This window comes from Oryctolagus cuniculus, chromosome 4, assembly GCF_964237555.1.
Source record: "Oryctolagus cuniculus chromosome 4, mOryCun1.1, whole genome shotgun sequence".
Lineage (NCBI taxonomy): Eukaryota > Metazoa > Chordata > Mammalia > Lagomorpha > Leporidae > Oryctolagus > Oryctolagus cuniculus.
In genome coordinates this window covers 54,995,351-55,013,962 of record NC_091435.1, presented here as the reverse complement: position 1 = coordinate 55,013,962, position 18,612 = coordinate 54,995,351, and the positions used below count along the sequence as shown (strand labels likewise).

Here is an 18,612-nt window from a genome sequence, read left to right as displayed (position 1 = left end):
CTTTGATTTCCATTTTGGGAATACAATTGAGGATATCAAGTACTGCACTCCTGCCTGTATTGCAAATGCTCCTTGCCATGCACATCACACACATACTAACTTGGGACCAGCTTCTAAAGGGAAATGAAGGTCCTAACTCGCTTCAGGAACATGAGCTGAGTTCAGGTCCTAAATCAGCCACCGTATTGGCCAGCTACAGAACTCTTCTAAACTTCTGTTTTCTCAACCAGAAAGTGAAGGAATAGCCCTGTGATGGTGAATTTTGGGTGTCAACTTAACTGGATTAAAGGATACCCAGGTAACTGATACAGCATCACTTCTGGGTATGTTTGTGCCAATGATTTCCAGAAGAGATTTGCATTTGAATCAGTGGACTGAGTAAGGAAGATGTACCCTCATGCAATGCACTGGGCACCACCCAATTGGCTGAGGTTCTAGATAGAACCACAAGCAGAAGAAAGGTAAACCCTACCCTGGATCTGGGACACCTCCTCCTGCTCTTGGACGTCAGCTCTCCAAGTTCTGTTCCCAGGGTTTTATACTAGTGCTCTTCCCTCCCACCTCCCTGCCTTTGGCCTTGGACTGAGTTATAGAATTGGTTTCCCTGATTCTGAGGCTTTTGGACCTGGATTGAGCCATGCACCAGTTCCTCTAGTTCTCCAGCTTGCAGATAGCCTATTTTTGACTTTTCAGCTTAACTCCACTAAAGGTCCCTTTCCTCATCTCTCTATTTTTTATCTGTTCTATTGGTCTGCCTCTCTGGAGAACTCTGATGAATAAAAAAATCCCACCTCAGCATGGTAAGACTTATTTTAGGTAATGCATTAAAACATTCAGCATAGTACTTGGCTACTTAATTATCAGTTCTCCTTAAATGATGGCCATTAGACATATTTACATAATGACTTATAGTAAGGAAGCAAACTTAGAGTTACATCAATGGCTTTTATTAAGACAATTTGCGAGTTTGATGTACATGGTAAAAGGATTCATCAAGAGGATGTGTGGGTGGCTCTTTACCTTTTTTTGCATTCTCCAAAAATTACTTTATTCTATTAAAATAGCTTGTATTATTTTTATTCCCATAAAAGGGCAAGAAAGCAGATTACACCCTCAGCTGAGACAGCAGAAGCAGGTAGAGGGTGTTGCACGTCACCTTGAGGAGCAGCTGTACCAACCGCCCCCCTCAGTCATTAGCATCTGCAGAGACCTTTCACAGCTGCCGCCTAGGCATCCCGAAAGGGAGTCCTGAGGCTCAAAAAACCCTGCAGACCTGTCATCGTGATGTAGAAGCTAAGTACTATTCAGGCCCTTTTTCCATCAGAGGGGCCATGTACGCTTCTCTGTGTTCTTCCTTCATAGAGTTCCTTCTTTCCTCCACTTTCTTTCGGGATCTCACTTCCATCTTCAGACATTCTCTTTCATTTCTCTCCTTTCGGCTCTCAGGGCCCTGAAAGAGAAGGTTGAGAAAGGGGTAGAAATGCACACGCAGAAGGGTATGCTCTGGTTTCAATTAAGAATCAGACAAGAGGAGAGCCCTGAGCATTCAGCATTCAGATGTAGCTTTCGGTAATAGATGAACAATCTATATATCTATAGATCTATCTATCTCTATATCTAGATCTAGATCTAGATATAGATAGATAGATCTACAATCATAGAGAAAAGGAGTAGAGGGAGCAGGGCCAGAGCTGTCTGATCCAAAGCCAGGAGCCAGAAGTTTCATCCTGGTCTCCCATGTGGATGCAGGGCCCAAGCACTTGGGCCATTCTTCACTGCTTTCCCAGGCCATAGCAGAGAGCTGGATTGGGAGTGGAGCAGCCGGGTCTTGAACCAGCGCCTATATGGGATGCCCACACTGCAGGTGGTGGCTTTCCCTGCTACACCACAGCGCTGGCCCCACTTCTGTTTATTTTTAAAAACAAGTAGGAGTCAACATGGTGGCACAGCAGGAAAAGCCATCGTCTGTGACACTGACATCTCAAAGGGCACTGGCTCAAGTCCCAGCTGCTCCACTTCCAATCTAGCTCCCTGCTAATGGCCTGGGAGCAGCAGAAGGCAGTCCAACTCTCTGAGCCCATGCCACCCACATGGGAGACCTAGATGAAGCTCCTGGCTCCTGGCTTTGCCTGGCCCTACCCTTGCCATTGCAGCCATCTGGGGAGTTAACCAGCACATGGAAGATCTCTCTCTCTCTCTCTCTCCTTCTCTTTCTCTCTCCCCCCTCTTCCTTCTCTCCTCCTCCTCTCTGACTTTCAAATAAATAAATAAATCTTGAGAAATAAATAAAATATAAATAAGTAGGGGTGGGTATTTGGTGCCATAGTTAATCCACTACTTGGGATGCTTACATCCCATATCAGAATGCCTAGTCCCTGCTGCTCCACTTCTACTGATCCAGCCTCCTACAGATGTGCATCTTGGGAGGCAGCAGGTGATGACTCAAATATTTGGGTCCCTGCCACCCAACTGGCAGAACTGGAGTGAGTTCCAGCCTCCTGGCTTTGGCCTGGCTCAGACCCTATGTACAGTGAGCATTTGGGGAGTGATAGATTTCTCTGTCTCTCTGTCTCTGGCTCTCAAGTACAATGAAAATACACTTTAAAAATAAATAAGTAAGCAAAATCATTATTCCTCCCTTATTTGAATTGGAAACTTTTGGGAACAATGGGAGTGTCTATCCAGTGAACATAGGTAATGGTGAATGGCAGCCACAAGAGCAGGTCACGACTCAGCCTTGTGAGTCATGGAACTATCTGATGACTGCAGTGGTATCTGCTACTCTTCTGTTTTGGACCTAGATTTCTCCTTCCCATCCATAATTGTCCACTGATTAAAGTCAGAAAGCAAAACACACAATGAAGCTGAAATACAAGTTATGAATAAATTAAAAATTGGACTGCCAATGAAGCTCACTAGCTCCATCACATGCATTCATTTGATCAAAATTCATATTTAGCAGTCATGGATGTCTCTAGTACTTATCAGAGCAATCTAATAAAGAAAATGCAGTGGTGATATAGTGATGATTACCTCCAGTTTGGCTTTTCCCTTATTGAAAATAAGCACTATCTGAGAAATGCTCTGAAATAATGATCTGTTAATATATTTTCTTACTCATTATTTAAAAACAAAATGTGAAAATTATTATAAGTCAGGGCCAGTGTTGTGGCATAGTGGATTAAGCTGCCACCTGCAACACTGGCATCCCATACGGGTTCCAGTTCAAGTTCCAACTGCTTCACTTCCAATCTAGCTCCCTGCTAATGTAACTGGGAAAGCAGTGGAGGATGGCCCAAGTGCTTGGGCCCCATGTGGGAGACCCAGATGAAGCTCCTGGCTCCTAATTTCAGACTGGCCCAGCCCTGGCTATTGCACCCATTTGGGGAGTGAGCCAGTGGATGGAAGACTGTGTGTGTGTGTGTGTGTGTGTGCGCGCGCTCTCTCCCTTTCTCTCTCACCTTCTCTCCTGTAACTGCCTTTCAAATAAATAAGTCTTTTTTAAAAATAAAAATAAAATTATCATGAGTCAACTGATTTTTTTAAATACAAGGAATTTAATTTTGTTGGTCCCAATTAGACCACAGAAGTAGTTTCTAGTTATTTTTGATGCTAAAATATGTAAAACCGAAATCTATATATTAGTATACATTTGGTCCCTAAACAACAGATAATATACCTGACTTTAAAATTTACTAATTAGGGGCTGGCACTGTGGTGTAGCAGGTAAAGCCGCCGCCTGCAGTGCCGGCATCCCATATAGGTGCTGGTTCATGACCCGGCTGCTCCACTCCCAATCCAGCTCTCTGCTATGGCCTGGGAAAGCAGTGGAAGATGGCCCAAGTGCTTGGGCCCCTGCATCCACGTGGGAGACCAGGACGAAGCTCCTGGCTCCTTACTTTGGCTCCGCAAAGCTCTGGCTGTTTTGACCATCTGGAAAGTGAACCAGTGGATGGAAAACCTTTCTTTCTGTCCCTCCCTCTCTCTGTAACTCTACCTCTCAAATAAATAAATAAAATCTTTAAAAAGATAAAAAATAAAAAATTAAGTATTTGCTTTACCTACTACATGGTAGCAGCATATTATTATTCCTGTGTTGCAAAATAAAGCAAAAAGGAAAAAAATCTACAAAAAAGTATTTTGCTCACCTCCATTCAGTATCAGTGAGCATGTTGCAGAGTTTGTGTATCCATTTTGACATCATCAGTGGAGTTTCTGGTCTCCCCTGTTCCATTCCTCTCCTCTCCCTGTGCTTTCCTGAGGCTCCCAAGAGGAACTGTGAGCACCTGGACTACTCCTATCCCTGGATCCTGACCACAGTGTCAGGAGAGTCCCCTCTCTGTATTTTTTATTATTATTATTATTATTTTTAAGTGCAGGGGAACACAACACAATCAGATATGTTTTTGTCTTCTTCAAATAGTAAAATGAGAATGCATGACAGTTATACTGAGGTGGATGAAAACAGGCCCAAGAACTGGAGGACTTTGGTAATAAAAGCATTCCTCATGTGGTCCTCTGGGAATTCATCCTACACCAGATGTCTTCAACAAAAATAACCACTAAAGATACTGTGTTCATGGGGCTGTCTTAAAGTAGCTGTCATTTTCCAGAGAGCTCATCATCAAGCTGTGAATGAAGAAGTTAGATTTGTTTTCCTCACATTTGAGAAGCATGCACCTGTTGGGTTTCCTTTTACACGTGGGCTTAAAGATTCAATAGCTCTGTTACATACCAAAGAGACAGAACGTTTAGTTCTAAAGCACAGTTGTTGTTCAAAGGACTCTGAAAATTCCTGAATTTTGGAATGAGACCTTCCTTTCGGTTCCAGTGGTTCCTTGAACGACCCATCCCCGGAGCATTTTCTGTAATCACGCATGTGGGTACGACATCGGAATTCCTGGTCCTCGTGAGAATGCCTTCTGGGATGGTGGTCAGATGATGTCATTCGGGGAAGAGCAGGAAACTGGGAATACAAGATTAAAAATTCATAATATAAATAAAAGACTTATAATATTAGCACAGAGGCAGAATACAAACTCCTAACTAAGCAAATCTTCTGAGGAACTCAAATTTTATCTTCTTGATCTGTAGGCCTTCCTCATACAATGAGGCTGTAGTCAATTGCTTAAAACATCAACTTGAACCAGCTTTACTGGTTTCTACTCTACCTTAAATTGACATGAAAAAATAAATTGCATAAGGATTTTTAAAAATTTTTTATGAAACATTGAGTGACAAATTTATTACATAACATAACAAATTTAATTTTTTTAAAGATTTACTTACTTATTTGAAAGTCAGAATTACACACAGAGAGAGAAGGAAAGGCAGAGAGAGAGAATAAGAGAGAGAGAGAGGTCTTCCATCCACTGGTTCACTCCCCAATTGGCTGCAATGGCCAGAGCTGCACAGATCCAAAGCCAGGAGCCAGGAGCTTCTTCCAGGTCTCCCACACGGGTGCAGGGGCTCCAGGACTTGAGCCATCTTCTACTGTTTTCACAGTCCACAGCAGAGAGCTGGATCTGATGTGGAGCAGCTGGGACTCAAACCAGCACCCATTTGGGATGCTGGCACTGCAGGTGCCGGCTTTACCCGCTAAGCCACAGCACCAGCCCCCAACAAATTTATTTTAATGTTTGAGAAATAATCCCATATCAAGTGCCTGGGTTCCAATACCCAACTCCAGCACCTTACTCCAGCTTCCCACCAATGCAGACCCTGGAGGCAACAATGATGGTTCAAGCAATTGGGTCCCTGCCAACCACATGGGAGATCTGGATTGAATTCTCAGCTTCTGGCACTAGCCTCAATCCAGCCCTAGCTGTTGTGGACATTTAAGGAGTGAATCAGTGGATAGGAGCTCTGTCTCTTGACCTCTCAAATAAATAAAAAATATAAAAGGAGAGCCGGCACCGTGGCTCAATAGGCTAATCCTCCACCTAGCGGCGCCGGCACACCGGGTTCTAGTCCCGGTCGGGGTGCCGGATTCTGTCCTGGTTGCCCCTCTTCCAGGCCAGCTCTCTGCTATGGCCCGGGAGTGCAGTGGAGGATGGCCCAGGTCACTGGGCCCTGCACCCGCATTGAGAAGCACCTGGCTCCTGCCTTTGGATCAGCGCAGTGCGCCGGCCACGGTGGCCATTGGAGGGTGAACCAACGGCAAAGGAAGACCTTTCTCTCTGTCTCTCTGTCTCTCTCTCTCACTGTTCACTCTGCCTATCAAAATATATATATATATATATATATATACATATATATAAGGAATAATATAAACTTGAATATGTAACTGCTATATACAGAAAGATTTCTAAGCAAAAGAGCAATGGAAAAAGTAATAAGGAAAAACTACTTAACTATAAAAATGAAGCAATGATGTATCAAAAGTAATATAAACAGGGGCCAGCACCATGGCTCACTTGGTTAATCCTCCACCTGCGGCATTGGCATCCCATATGGGCACCGGTTCTAGTCCCGGTGGCTCCTCTTCCAGTCCAGCTCTCTGCTGTGGCCCGGGAAGGCAGTGGAGGATGGCCCATGTGCTTGGGACCCTGCATCCACATGGGGGACCAGGAAGAAGCACCTGGCTCCTGGCTTCAGATTGGCCATAGCGGTCATTTGGGGGGTGAACCAACGGAAGGAAGACTTTTCTCTCTGTCTCTTTCTCACTGTCTATAACTCCACCTGTCTAATAAAAAAAAATATTCTGAAAATAAATAAGTAAATATTATATAATACAGCCATAAAGGTCATGTAATACAATAATATCAATGTTAAAATCACAATTGGAAAATAAGCAAAGGAACAGACAGTCCAGGGAAGTCAAACTCCTTGAAAGAATTATGACACTTGCTCTCTCAACTTCTCTTACTCCCAAACCCACTCCACTATAACTTTTGCACCCATAACTAATTTTGATCGGGATATTGGTCTCTGTACTATTGAATTATGTGCACTTTTTAGTCTCTGTTTTAATAATAGCATTAAACTATTGTTCCAGGGACCCTTCTGGAAAAACTCTTTTTCCTTGTCTGTTACCAACGCACCCTCTTGCCTTGTCTTTGATTGTTCTGCCACTTGATTTGGACATATTTGGTCACTTCTTACTCTTATCTGCTCATAACTGGTGGAGTTCCTCAAAGTTCTAGACCAGGCTTCCTTACCTTCCTTTCCTTTCTCAGTTGACACCATGCCCCTAAATATCTCATCCCTGGGCTTCAATTTCTAGCTATAATCTGATTTTTCCTAATTTGTATCATTAGCCCAGACTTCTACTCTGAGCTTCTGCCCATTCTGCTTCTCTTCTGTATATCCCAGGGGCACACAGCCTCACTTGTCCAAATCTTTCCTTCTCAGTCCCACTCCTCCAATGCCCCTAACTCAGATGATTCAAAGGTCAAGTCAGCTGTTTTTACTTCTCAAACATATCTCAAAATTATCCACTCCCTCCAACAGCACTATTGGTATGCTGGTAGAAATCATCATTATCTTTTACCCAGATTATAGTAGTAGTTTCCCAACAGTGGCTACCCTGTACCCACTCCCATTCCCTTTATTTCACTGTTCCTACAACAGGAAGAATGGTTAAAACAGCAACAGCAAATTCATACCTGATGACCTTTTTCATTTTGCACCTCAACGCTCAGTGACAGCCTCCTGGCCAGCACAGCACTGATGTGAATAGTGCTCCCTGCCTGTGATCTCATCTCCAACCCTACCTCTTCACCTCCTCACCTCCTCAATGGCTAATCATGCCTCAGTCACTGGGGAAACTGTATTTCTGCAAAGAGCTGTCCCCACCACTGATTGGTTCGGGCCAGTAGCAGATACTCTCCTGGGATATCCCATTTCTCCTTTGTGATACTTATCCCAGCTGTGATCTATAACATAGATAATTTTGTCCAGTGTCTCTCCTCCATTGGACTGTAAACTCCATTCCACCAAGGGTTAGAAGGGAGCTGGCCCAAAGAACTTTGCCTTAGTTCTAGCATGAGTTCACTAAATATATGTTGAATGAATGTATGTATAAAGAATGAAAGAAAAAATATCAAATGGCAAAAAATGTTTATTATGCCAGTTAGAAGTCAATGATAGGTGCCAGTGTTGTGACATAGTGGGTAAAGCTGCTGCATGCAATGCTGGCATCCCATGGCTACTTCACTTCTAATCCAGCTCTCTGCTAATTGCCTGGGGAAAACAGTGGAAGATCTTACTAGTTAAAGTGATCATTTTAACTGCATAACTGATCATAAAGATAGGAATAAGTGTCTGCTAATAGTAATAGATAAAATTAAAAAGGGGAGAATAATCCAACATGGGAAGCTGGCTACACAGCAGACTCATAGAATGACAAAAATGCCCTAAACAGCACTCTGGCCTCAGAATCAGCCCTTAAGGCATAGGGATCTGGCTAAAAAGCCCCTGAGAGCATTTCAGGCATGGAAAGCCAAGACACTGTGGCAAAAAATTACCCAAAAGAAAAACCTCTGTTCTCACAGCGGAAGGAATGGGCCATCAAAGAAGAAGTACCTTTCTCTGAAGGGAGGAGAGAACTTCCACTTTGATTATGGCCCTGTCTAAATACTGACAGAGTCTGTGGATTCAAAAGGCTTCCATAGCCTTGGCAGCTCATGACAAGAGCTATGGGTGATCACTGACATCATAAATAAGACTGTCAATTGTTATATCAGCAACAGGAGTCACTGTGCACTTGCTCCCCAAGTAGGACCTCTGTCCTTAATGAGATGTACTATGAGATTAACAGTAAAACTAGTCTTCAAACAGTGCTTTATACTTTGTGTGTCTGTGTGGATGCAAACTGTTGAAATCTTTACTTAGTATAGAGCTGATCTTCTGTATATAAAGATAATTAAAATGAATCTTAATGAAGAATGGAATGAGAGAGGCCGGTGCTGTGGCGTAGCGGGTAAGGCTGCCATCTAAAGTGCCAGCATTCCATTATGGGCACCAATTTGAGACCTGGCTGCTCCATTTCCAATACAGCTCTCTGCTATGGCCTGGGAAAGCAGTAGAAGATGGCCCAAGTCCTTGGGCCCCTGCACCTGTGTGGGAAATCTGGAAGAAGCTCCTAGCTCCTGGTTTCTGACTGGTACAGCTCCGGCTGTTGCAGACCATAATCAATCAATCAATCTCTCTCTCTCTCTCTCTCTCTCTCTCTCTGCCTTTTCTTCTCTCTGTGTGTAACTCTGACTTTCAAATAAATAAATAAATCTTTAAAAGAAAAAAAAAAGAATGGGATGGGAGAGGGAGTAGGAAGTGGGATGGGAGTGGGGGTGGGAGGGCAGGTATGGGGGGAAGAACCACTATATCCAAAAGCTGTACTTACGAAATTTTTATTTATGAAATAAAAACCTTTTAAAAAGAGAGACACAGAGAGAGAGAGAGAGAGAGAGAGAAAGGAAGGAAGGAAGGAAGGAAGGAAGGAAGGAAGGAAGGAAGGAAGGAAGGAAGGAAGGAAGGAAGGAAGGAAGGAAGGGAAAGAAAGAAAGAAAGAAAGAAAGAAAGAAAGAAAGAAAGAAAGAGAGAGAGAGAGAAAGAAAGAAAGAAAGAAAAGCAGTGGAAGATGGCCCATGTGCTTGGGCCCCTGCTACCAAGGTGGGAGACAGGGAAGAAGCTCCTGGCTCCTGACTTCGGTCTGGCCCAGACTTGGCCTTTGTGCCAATCTGGAGAATGAACTAGCAGGTGGAAGTTCTCTCTCTCTCTCTCTTTCTCTCTCTCTCTCTCCTTCTCTCTCTGTCATTATGCCTTTCAAATATACAAAAATCAACCTTGAAACAAAGAAAGCAAGCTTTTGGAAATATATGTCAGAAGATTTGAAGTTTTGTCTACTGAGACCCAGTATTAAAAAATAGGGCAAAGGCCTATGTCCTTGGCTCAATGCTATGACAGCAAAGTTCAAGCTGCAATGAGAGGCCAAACAGGGTTAAACTTTGGATGATGGCACTTCAAGAAGTTAGTGCAACATGGAATTAAAAGCTATGGTTTTCTTGGTGCAAAAAAAAAAAAAAATCGAAATCCATGCAGAGTTTCATAATGCACATTTTCCATAAACTTTTTAAAGACCCTATGTATGCATTGATTTCAGTGTTTATTGGTTTTTTGTGTTTTGTTTTCTTTTGCAACAGCAAACTCATCTTTTAGTTCTATTTTCCACAAACTTTTTGAAGTACCCTATATTTGAATGGGTGGCGAGGGGCCAGCGCCGTGGCTCAATAGGCTAATCCTCCGCCTGCGGCATCAGCACACAGGGTTCTAGTCCCGGTCGGGGCACCAGATTCTGTCCTGGTTGCCCCTTTTCCAGGCCAGCTCTCTGCTGTGGCCAGGGAGTGCAGTGGAGGATGGCCCAAGTACTTGGGCCCTGCACCCCATGGGAGACCAGGAGAAGCACCTGGCTCCTGGCTTCGGATCCGGCCGCAGCACGCCGGCCATGGCGGCCATTGGAGGGTGAACCAACGGCAAAGGAAGACCTTTCTGTCTCTCTCTCTCACTGTCCACTCTGTCAAAAATTAAAAAAATAAATAAATAAATAGGTGTTGAGGGGTCTGGAAAGATGAGGAGAGACTTCTGCAAATGTGTGATGATTAGACGACCATCTAAAGGATGAACAGGGGGTTCATTAGGAGACTGAGGTGGAAGGCTTAGTAGGGCTGGGGGAGTGCAGAGCGCCTAGGAGGAAGGAAGAGGGTGGGACTGGGGAGGCTCTGAGGGATTTGAAGTAGGGTGGTATCTCAAGCTCCACAACATGAAAACACTCCAGCTGTGGCAAAGACTTTCTCTGTGACACGGGATCATTTTCTTCCCTCTCCTTTTTAATATTTCTCTAGTTTCCCACAATGATCACGTATTATATTATCAGAACAAAATAATATTTTTAAAAGTTGAGACTGAGAGTGAAATGCAGATGTTTGTTCGAATATCCTCATCCATCTGGGAGCCTGAAAAGAATTGCCAAGAGTTTTGCTTACAATATAAACATAGACTTCATGGCTCTTTATATCAGATAGATGTTTCAGTTTGCCTCTTTGCTCTGGTGAAAGACATTGTGCAGAGTGGGCTTAGAGTGACGTCCAATTGGTTACAAGGAAAAGGGCTCCCTTTCAAAAATGTTCACAAGCTGTGCAACCACTTAACATAAGTTATCTCCAGAAGTCATGAAAAACTGTTGTAAATAGCTTTAAATAGGCTTGTACATCTCTCTCCCACTCTTTGAAGCAGGCTCTTGTCGCTCCCCCTCTTCGTGGAGGAACGACACAGGACCCTGCGCTGTTCTTTCGTCTGCTCGGCCCTCCCCGGGTTTGCTGCTGGTTCTTCCCGGGTTGGCTACTATCCCTTCCACCTCCGTGGAAGGGCAGTTCCCCCTGGCCACATTCCCCACTTCCGCAGGGGAGCGGCACACCGCCGGCCGGCTCTCTCGGGGGCTGCACGGGTTCCCTTAGATGTTCCCCATAGATGTTGCTCGTGCATGCCGTCTCTCTCCTCCTTTATAGTCCTCCTCCGCCAATCCCAACTCGGCTGCCCACACGCCGAGTACGCTGCTCTCCTCCAATCAGGAGCAAGTCCTACAGTTAATTGGTTGAACTGGAGGCAGCTGTGCGGAAGCTGTTTACTTCTCTCCCAGCGCCATATTGTGGGAGAGCAGATGCATAGAATAAGTCTTAATTCCAGTAACAGTCTAGTCCGAGCTGCTCCCCACAGCTCTGACTCAGGGTCTTCTCACGCTGAGCTCACCCTGGGCTCCTGGCCCACAAGGCCACAGTGTACAGAGGGCACTGCCTGTCCATGCAGTGACTGCCTGGTGCACAAAATCTGACTGCACAGGAATGTTCTAAGCAGCATAGCTGCTTCCACTGTGACCCCAGAACAAGAATCTCGGTCAAAGAGTGGCCCCACGTCTTACGTTCTCATTTAAAGAGAAAGTGGCTTTGAGGACAATAAAACTATTCTGTCTGCTGCTATAATGAAGGAGATGTGCCATTATGCATTTGTCCCAATCTGTAAAGGTGCAACACCAAGAGTGAACCCTAAAGGAGTCTGGACTCCAGGTGATGATGCGACCTCAGTGAGTCCATCCATTGTGACAGATGGACCACTGAGGTCCAGGAGGTTGATAATAGGGAAGGCTGTGCTGTGTGGAGGTAGGGAGTAAGCAGGAAATCTCTGGATCTTCTGCTCAGTATTGCTGGGGCTCTAAAACTGCTCCCCTCCCCCACCCGACCTCCCCAAAGTCTTCTTTTTTAAGTGCCAATAAAGCCTAAAAGGAATGGGGGTGGTGGTGGTCGTGTTATTGTCTTGATGTTCTTTACACTGACATTAATTGCAGTCACCCTCAGGTTGTACCCCTCTTGCTGTCAAGCGAATGACTGACAGCAACTGGGACACTCTGTGGAGAAAGATTCAGGTGCTGGGATAGTAAGACCTGAGTAGTAGAGCACTCAGGGAACCAGATTCTTGATCTGTAACCCCAGAACAAAGTCTACAGCAGGCTCATCCTTTTCCCTTTTTTATTTATTTATTTATTTATTTGACAGGTAGAGTTAGAGGCAGTGAGAGAGAGACAGAGAGAAAGGTCTTGCTTCCATTGGTTCACTCCCCAAATGGCCACTACAGCTGGCACTGCGCCCATCCGAAGCCAGGAGCCAGGTGCTTCTTCCTGGTCTCCCATGCGGGTGCAGGACCCAAGGACCTGGGCCATCCTCCACTGTCTTCCTGGGCCACAGCAGAGAGCTGGACGGGAAGAGGAGCAACCGGGACAGGAACCGGTGCCCATATGGGATGCCAGCGCCGCAGGGGGAGGATTAACCAAGTGAGCCACGGCGCCGGTCCCTCATCCTTTTCCCTTTTAGAGAAGAGGACAGCGAATCTCAGTGGGGCTAAGTGACTTGCCTGAGATTTCCCTGAGTAGTGACTTTATTGGAGAGACAAAGTGACATGTCTAAGCATGTCACATCTCATTCCCAGATTTGCGATCCTAAGCTTTTTATCCTCAACAGCAGCAACTCCCTGGAAACATGACTTTTAGCATCAACAGCAAGAAAAATTTTAACAAAATTCTATTACAAAAGTAATAATAACTTGCAGGTCTTTAGGAATTGGTCTAAAATAATGTTATATGAGGAATATTTTGTAATGGTCTGAAGCTACCATCAGAGCCAATGAGTTGACTAGCTATGCATGCAAACAGCATCAGGCAAAACAAACATCCAAGTGTTCAACTGGTAAAAGGTAGCTCTTTTAGAAGTCATAGAGAGGGGCAAGAGCCATGGCTCACTTGGTTAATCCTCCGCCTGCGGCACTGGCATCCCATATGGGTGCCGGGTTCTAGTCCTGGTTGCTCCTCTTCCAGTCCAGCTCTCTGCTGTGGCCCAGAAAGGCAGTGGAGGATGGCCCAAGTGCTTGGGCTCCTGTACCCCCATGGGAGACCAGGAGGAAGCACCCGCCTCCTGGCTTCGGATAGGTGTAGACTCCGGCCATAGCGGCCATTTAGGGTGTGAACCAACAGAAGGAAGACCTTTCTCTCTCTCTTTCTCTCTCTCTCTCACTGTCTAATTCTATCTGTCAAATAAAAAAAAAAAAGAAGTCATAGAGAACAGATTGATAACATGCAGTTGATGTTCTTTAAGGAAATGCTTTAAATTGATCAGCAAAACAATTTTTTTTTTTCATTTGGGAAATGAACACAAACTGCTCTGACAGACTGTTGCGGAGTGAATCAACGCAAAACTGTCACCAAGACCCTGTCAAAGGGGAGCCATCAGGAGACCCTCCATGGAGTTCATGATACTCCATGTCTCAGGACCCAGGAGTCTTCTGCTAGGGGAGAGTCTGAGAACTCATTTCACACATTCAGAAGCTGTAGTCATCAAACTGAGCCCATCGAAACCCCATGCCACTGAGCTCATAGCCCCAGATGACAGCAAATTCATAGTGGTGTCTCCCCCACTATGTTCTCTATTGGCTGAACATCATTCTCATTATGAACACATGTAAATCAACTCGGGCTGTCATAAAAAAAGAAGCATACACTTGGTGGCTTAGATAATAGAAATGTATTCCTCAGTTCTGGAGACTGAGGAGATCAAGAGTGAAATTCTGGGTGACTCTGTTCCTGATGAGGGCTCTGTTTGTTGCATATGGCTGTCTTCTCATCGTATCCTCACCTGACTTCTTTTTCTTACAAAATTTCATTTATTTATTTGAGTGGCAGTACAGACAGACAGAGAGCCCCCATGCCCTGGTTCCGTTCACCAAATAGTCACAATGGCCAGGGCCAGGTAGACTGAAAGCCAAGAGCCAGGAACTCAGTCTGGGTTCTCTATAAGTGGCAGAGACCCAGCATCTTGAGCTATCCCAGAGTATGCATTAGCAGGAAGCTGGCATCCAGGGAGGGCAGAGTCAGGACTCAAATTCAGGCTCTCTGATTTGAGATGTGGGATTCCCAACAATGTCAACTGCTAGGCCAGACACCCACCCTTTGTGATCTTTTCTCCGAATGTGTATGTCAGAGGGTTGGGGAGTGGGGGCAGGAGGTTACAGAGAAAGGGAGAGGCAGAGAGAGAAAGCACATTCTATGGTATCTCTTCTCATGAAGGCATTAATCCTATCAGACTGTGACTGCACTGTCATGATCTCATCTAACCTTAATTACCTCCCAGATGTCCTGTCTCCAAATATCATCAGGGATCAGGGCTTCAGTAAATGAATGGTGAGAGAAGCACAGAACAGGTATCTTTTGCCAATTATCTTCAATATCCCCTTAGTGATATAAAACAGAAACTCTACAGGGTGGGCATTTGTCCTAGAGGTTAAGATGCCCACTTCCTGTATCAGAGTGCTAGGGTTCGATTCCAAATGTTGCTCCAGATTCCGGCTTCCTGCCCGTGTAGACCCTAGGAGGCAGCAGGCTCAAGTAGTTGAGTCGCTGGCATCCATGAAAGAGCTTGGATTGAGTTTCCTGCTCCTGGCTCCAGCCATAGGCTTAGCCCCAACAGTCGCAGATGGGCCTTTAGAGAGTGAAGTGGTGGGTGGGCATGCTCTCTCTCCCCAGTATATTTTTTCTTTAAAGAGAAGCATTAAAGGGGCTGGTGCTGTGGCATAGTGGGTAAAGCTGCCACCTGCAGTACCAGCATCCCATATGGGTGCCGGTTCGAGTCCCAGCTGATCCACTTCCAATCCAACTCTCTGCTATGGCCTGGGAAAGCAGTGGAAGATGGCCCAAGTCTTGGGTCTCAGCACCCATGTGGGAGACCTGGAGAAGCTCCTGGCTCCTGACTTTGGATCAGCGCAGCTCCAGCCATTGCAGCCAATTGGGGGTTGAACCAACGGATGAAAGACCTCTCTCTCTTCCTCTCTCTCTTTGTGTAACTCGGACTTTCAAATAAAATAATCTTTAATAAAAAAAAAAAGGAGATGCACTAAAGACATTGAGGGAAAGTAAGATGAAAAACTCTGGAACGTTTGCAATAATCACCTGAAAGTATCTAGAAAAAAAATCCAGTTTTCAACATCCATGATTAATAATAAGCATTACACTGTTCTAAACACTTTATGTAAATCACTCATTGAATCTTCACAAAAAGTTAAGCACACAAGTACAGATTCACTTTGCGGGTATACAATGGTCTGAAGTGTCCTAAATTTAGTGCCAAGGGCATGAGGATGCAGGAGGGAAAGATAAAGGAAGTTAACCAATTAACAGCTGCAGGTGAAAACAACAACAGAAGTCCCTGGATGTATGTTGAAACCTTGATGTATCTTGCATCCAGGTCAACCAAGAGTGCCCCTGTGCCCAGTTCCAGCCTGTACCCTCAAGCAGTGCAGAAGTAACAGTCAGATCTCCTTCTCAAGGGCCCTCCTATCTCAAAGCAGGCTCCATGTTCTCCCACCCCTCTTATCTATAGCTAGTAGAGGTTCGGTGTAAGCAACGCTTTCCTTACCCAAATTTTATAAAAATACTCTTAGCTCTAGGTTCTTTGGACATTTTTCCAACTGCTGTTTAGGCTTGCTGCTGCTAAGTTGTAGAAATTTGCCCCAGGACCTGCTCCTTTTCCTGGCTAGCTTAATAAACCCTTTTATTTCAGAAATCCCTTGGTCTCAACAGTTTTGGTTAAACAGTAGCATTGCGTAAATAGAGAAGGAAAAATTGGAGACTCTATTTACTGGGGCTCTGCCCCTATCGCCTTGGGTCCTCTGATTTATGTTCTATGCTTCTCTTTCTCTATTCAGTCAGATTGCAATTTTTATTGCATGTTGTGTCTTCCTCCATAACTTGCTGCATGGTAGTCCGATAATTATGAAACTCATTTTTGATACAGGGAATCTGAACAGGTTAATTCAGCCAAATGCTCAAGGCAAGGTCAAGCAGAAAAAGATGTCATATGGATGCCATTTAAAAGTGTTGCACAAAAATTCTGTTACTCCTCAATAGCTTAGCATAAACATTTTTGCAATCTAAACATGGATCCTTTAAAGAGGGTGGATTATCTAAATTTTCAAAGTCTGATAGGTGCTCGAGTTTATCTAAGAAACTATTTTGTAAGCCATGTTTCCTCCTTTGTTTTCGTATTTGCTGCGGCTTCAAGGCGCCACAGGATAATAAATATCATAGCACAGCTTTTCTGTTTATGGCTGTTTTTCATATCTGGAAACTGGAAACCAATCATATTCCTGGTTCACACATTATGACTGCTTCACTCAGTGTGGGACATCAGAGATAAAATGGAGAGCGTGAAAAGCAGGTGTTTATTTCACAACAGAATCCTAGAAAGTCAAAGCTAGAAAGGTGCTTGGGGATCACCGAGTCCAACTTCCTCCTTTATCTCTTAAGAAACCTGAAGTTCAAAGAAATGTTGAGACTTGTCCTTTGTTCCCAAACTATGTACTTGGTAAAAGGTCTGCTTTAAAATATTTTGTCTCAAAGAAGGTCTCATTCTTCAAACTTGCTGATCACTGGCAGTCGAAGAGGTTGCCTCACAGCATCTTACTAGACCTGACAGGTATCATGCACCTGAGAATGCTGGAGCTAAAAATCAAATCATTACCCCAGTTCTCAGTTCTGGGTTGGCAGGAGTGGGGGCTTAAGGAGTAGTCTCCAGTGGTGGGGATTCTGAGTGGTGTGTGGAAAAGAACAGCCATGCGCGTGCTGTGTGACTGAAGCAGCAGACTTGCGTGTCTACCGTGGAGCCTGCTAGCACTGCAGTGGAGCAGAAGGAACTGCTCCCCGCCCCTGCTGCCGTGCCACCACACCTGGCCAGGCCCACTCAGCCCCTCTTAGGGGCTTCCCTGCTGGCATCTTGCTCCCTGTCACCTGGTGCCCTGCTTAGCCATTGAGTGGTAGTGCTGAGGGCAGGAGAACTGGGCTCCCTCTCCCACCAAGAAAGCAAATGGGAGGCAGAGAGGAAAAGTATATCCAAATAATCAGAAGTTACGTGGAATTTGTTCTTTGGAGGCCCATGGAAGTACTGGGGCTGTTTCAGTATTTCAAAAAGGCACGTTGATCCACAACACTACTCAGACTATCACATCTGAGGCTTATCAGGAGCTCTGAACAGCAGCTAAAAATAGCTGAGATTACTAAAAATGAAGTTATCGTTACCTAACACATGAATGCCAGGCCCCTTGAGGGACCAGATCAAATGAGAAAAGGGATGATTGAGGGTATTCACACAAAAAAGGTTTGCAAGTACCGATTTTAAACCAAAGGACGCATTTTAAAATGATCCAAGAGAACCACCCGCCCCCTCCCCATGCCAGCTCTCCCTGGTTCCATGACAATAACTCACTGGACAGGGCAGGGAGGCTTTCCTGTCACTGGCGTCCCGTGGCCGGCGCCGCTCCCGGACTGCTCTCTCCTCCTCCTCTCTCCAGCTGTGCCCCCAGAAGCTGCTCATCCATTTGGCAAAAGATACATCATCATCATCCTCGTCTTTGTGCTCCATGCAAAGGTGATGCAGAATCTTGAAGGCCTGTCCCTAAATCTGACAGAGGGAAATAGCACCCAACAGAGCTGGACTGGTGAAAGGCAGGAGCTCCCCCAAGACAAAATGAAACTGGTCTTTTTCAATGGTCTCTGATAATGGCATCCTTAAAGGAGAAAGATTTACTAAACAACCACTTCATCATCAGGCAGCCTTGGGCAATGTCTATTTATAAATTGTGCAGCCCACATTCCCCTCCCCCTTGTCTTTTTAAATTGAGAGGCTTTTTAATCCTGCCATGGCTGGGGCTTGTGCCTCACAGCCTAAGGGTAGGAAGCACAGTCCACTGCCTGGTTTTTCTCGGCGCTTTGCTGCCTATGGCATGTGCTGGCATCTCCAGCTGTCAATGATGATGGAGCATGACCCTCATAATATGCCTGTCAGCTCCAGGCTAGCTCTGAAACGGGGCCACGGACAAGGGACAGGCTGACTGCAGCCTGCGAGGTGGCTGGCCGTGGGCATGTGCTAGCTCGAGCTGGATGTTCTCTTAGCAAATCAAATGGATATTGATATAAAATCCAGCTCCTGGGTCAAAGGGAGCCGTTGTTTACTGAAACATTACTTATACATGCACAAATGTAAATAATGTATGTACACATGCAAAACAGACAATTCCTGCAGG

The 18,612-nt window shown here is 45.1% G+C and overlaps 1 protein-coding gene across 2 annotated transcripts; it reads right to left on the bottom strand.

Annotated features, from left to right (window-relative positions):
• Nucleotides 1–931: 931 nt before the first annotated feature.
• Nucleotides 932–18,298, bottom strand: LNP1 (leukemia NUP98 fusion partner 1). 2 transcript variants are annotated; one of them, XM_002716737.5, is made up of 3 exons: nucleotides 17,796–18,298; nucleotides 4,736–4,966; nucleotides 932–1,450 (listed from the first exon to the last, which is right to left on the bottom strand). In XM_002716737.5, the coding sequence occupies exons 1-3, from the start codon at nucleotides 17,949–17,951 to the stop codon at nucleotides 1,301–1,303; spliced, it is 537 nt and encodes a 178-aa protein (XP_002716783.1). In that variant the 5' UTR covers nucleotides 17,952–18,298; the 3' UTR covers nucleotides 932–1,300. The 2 variants fall into 2 exon arrangements, with proteins under 2 accessions (XP_002716783.1, XP_051675117.1); XM_051819157.2 differs by lacking the exon at nucleotides 17,796–18,298 and adding an exon at nucleotides 7,608–7,740.
• Nucleotides 18,299–18,612: the final 314 nt, after the last annotated feature.

What these genes read in the sequence shown, in the direction of transcription:
- LNP1 (XM_002716737.5), bottom strand. Translation starts at nt 17,951, where the DNA reads ATGGAGCACAAAGACGAGGATGATGATGATGTATCTTTTGCCAAATGG. An exon ending in AAGCCTCCCTGCCCTGTCCA is followed by an intron (nt 4,967 to 17,795) that starts GTGAGTTATTGT and finishes TTGTATTCCCAG; the next exon opens with TTTCCTGCTCTTCCCCGAAT. An exon ending in CTAAACGTTCTGTCTCTTTG is followed by an intron (nt 1,451 to 4,735) that starts GTATGTAACAGA and finishes CTTCTCTTTCAG; the next exon opens with GGCCCTGAGAGCCGAAAGGA.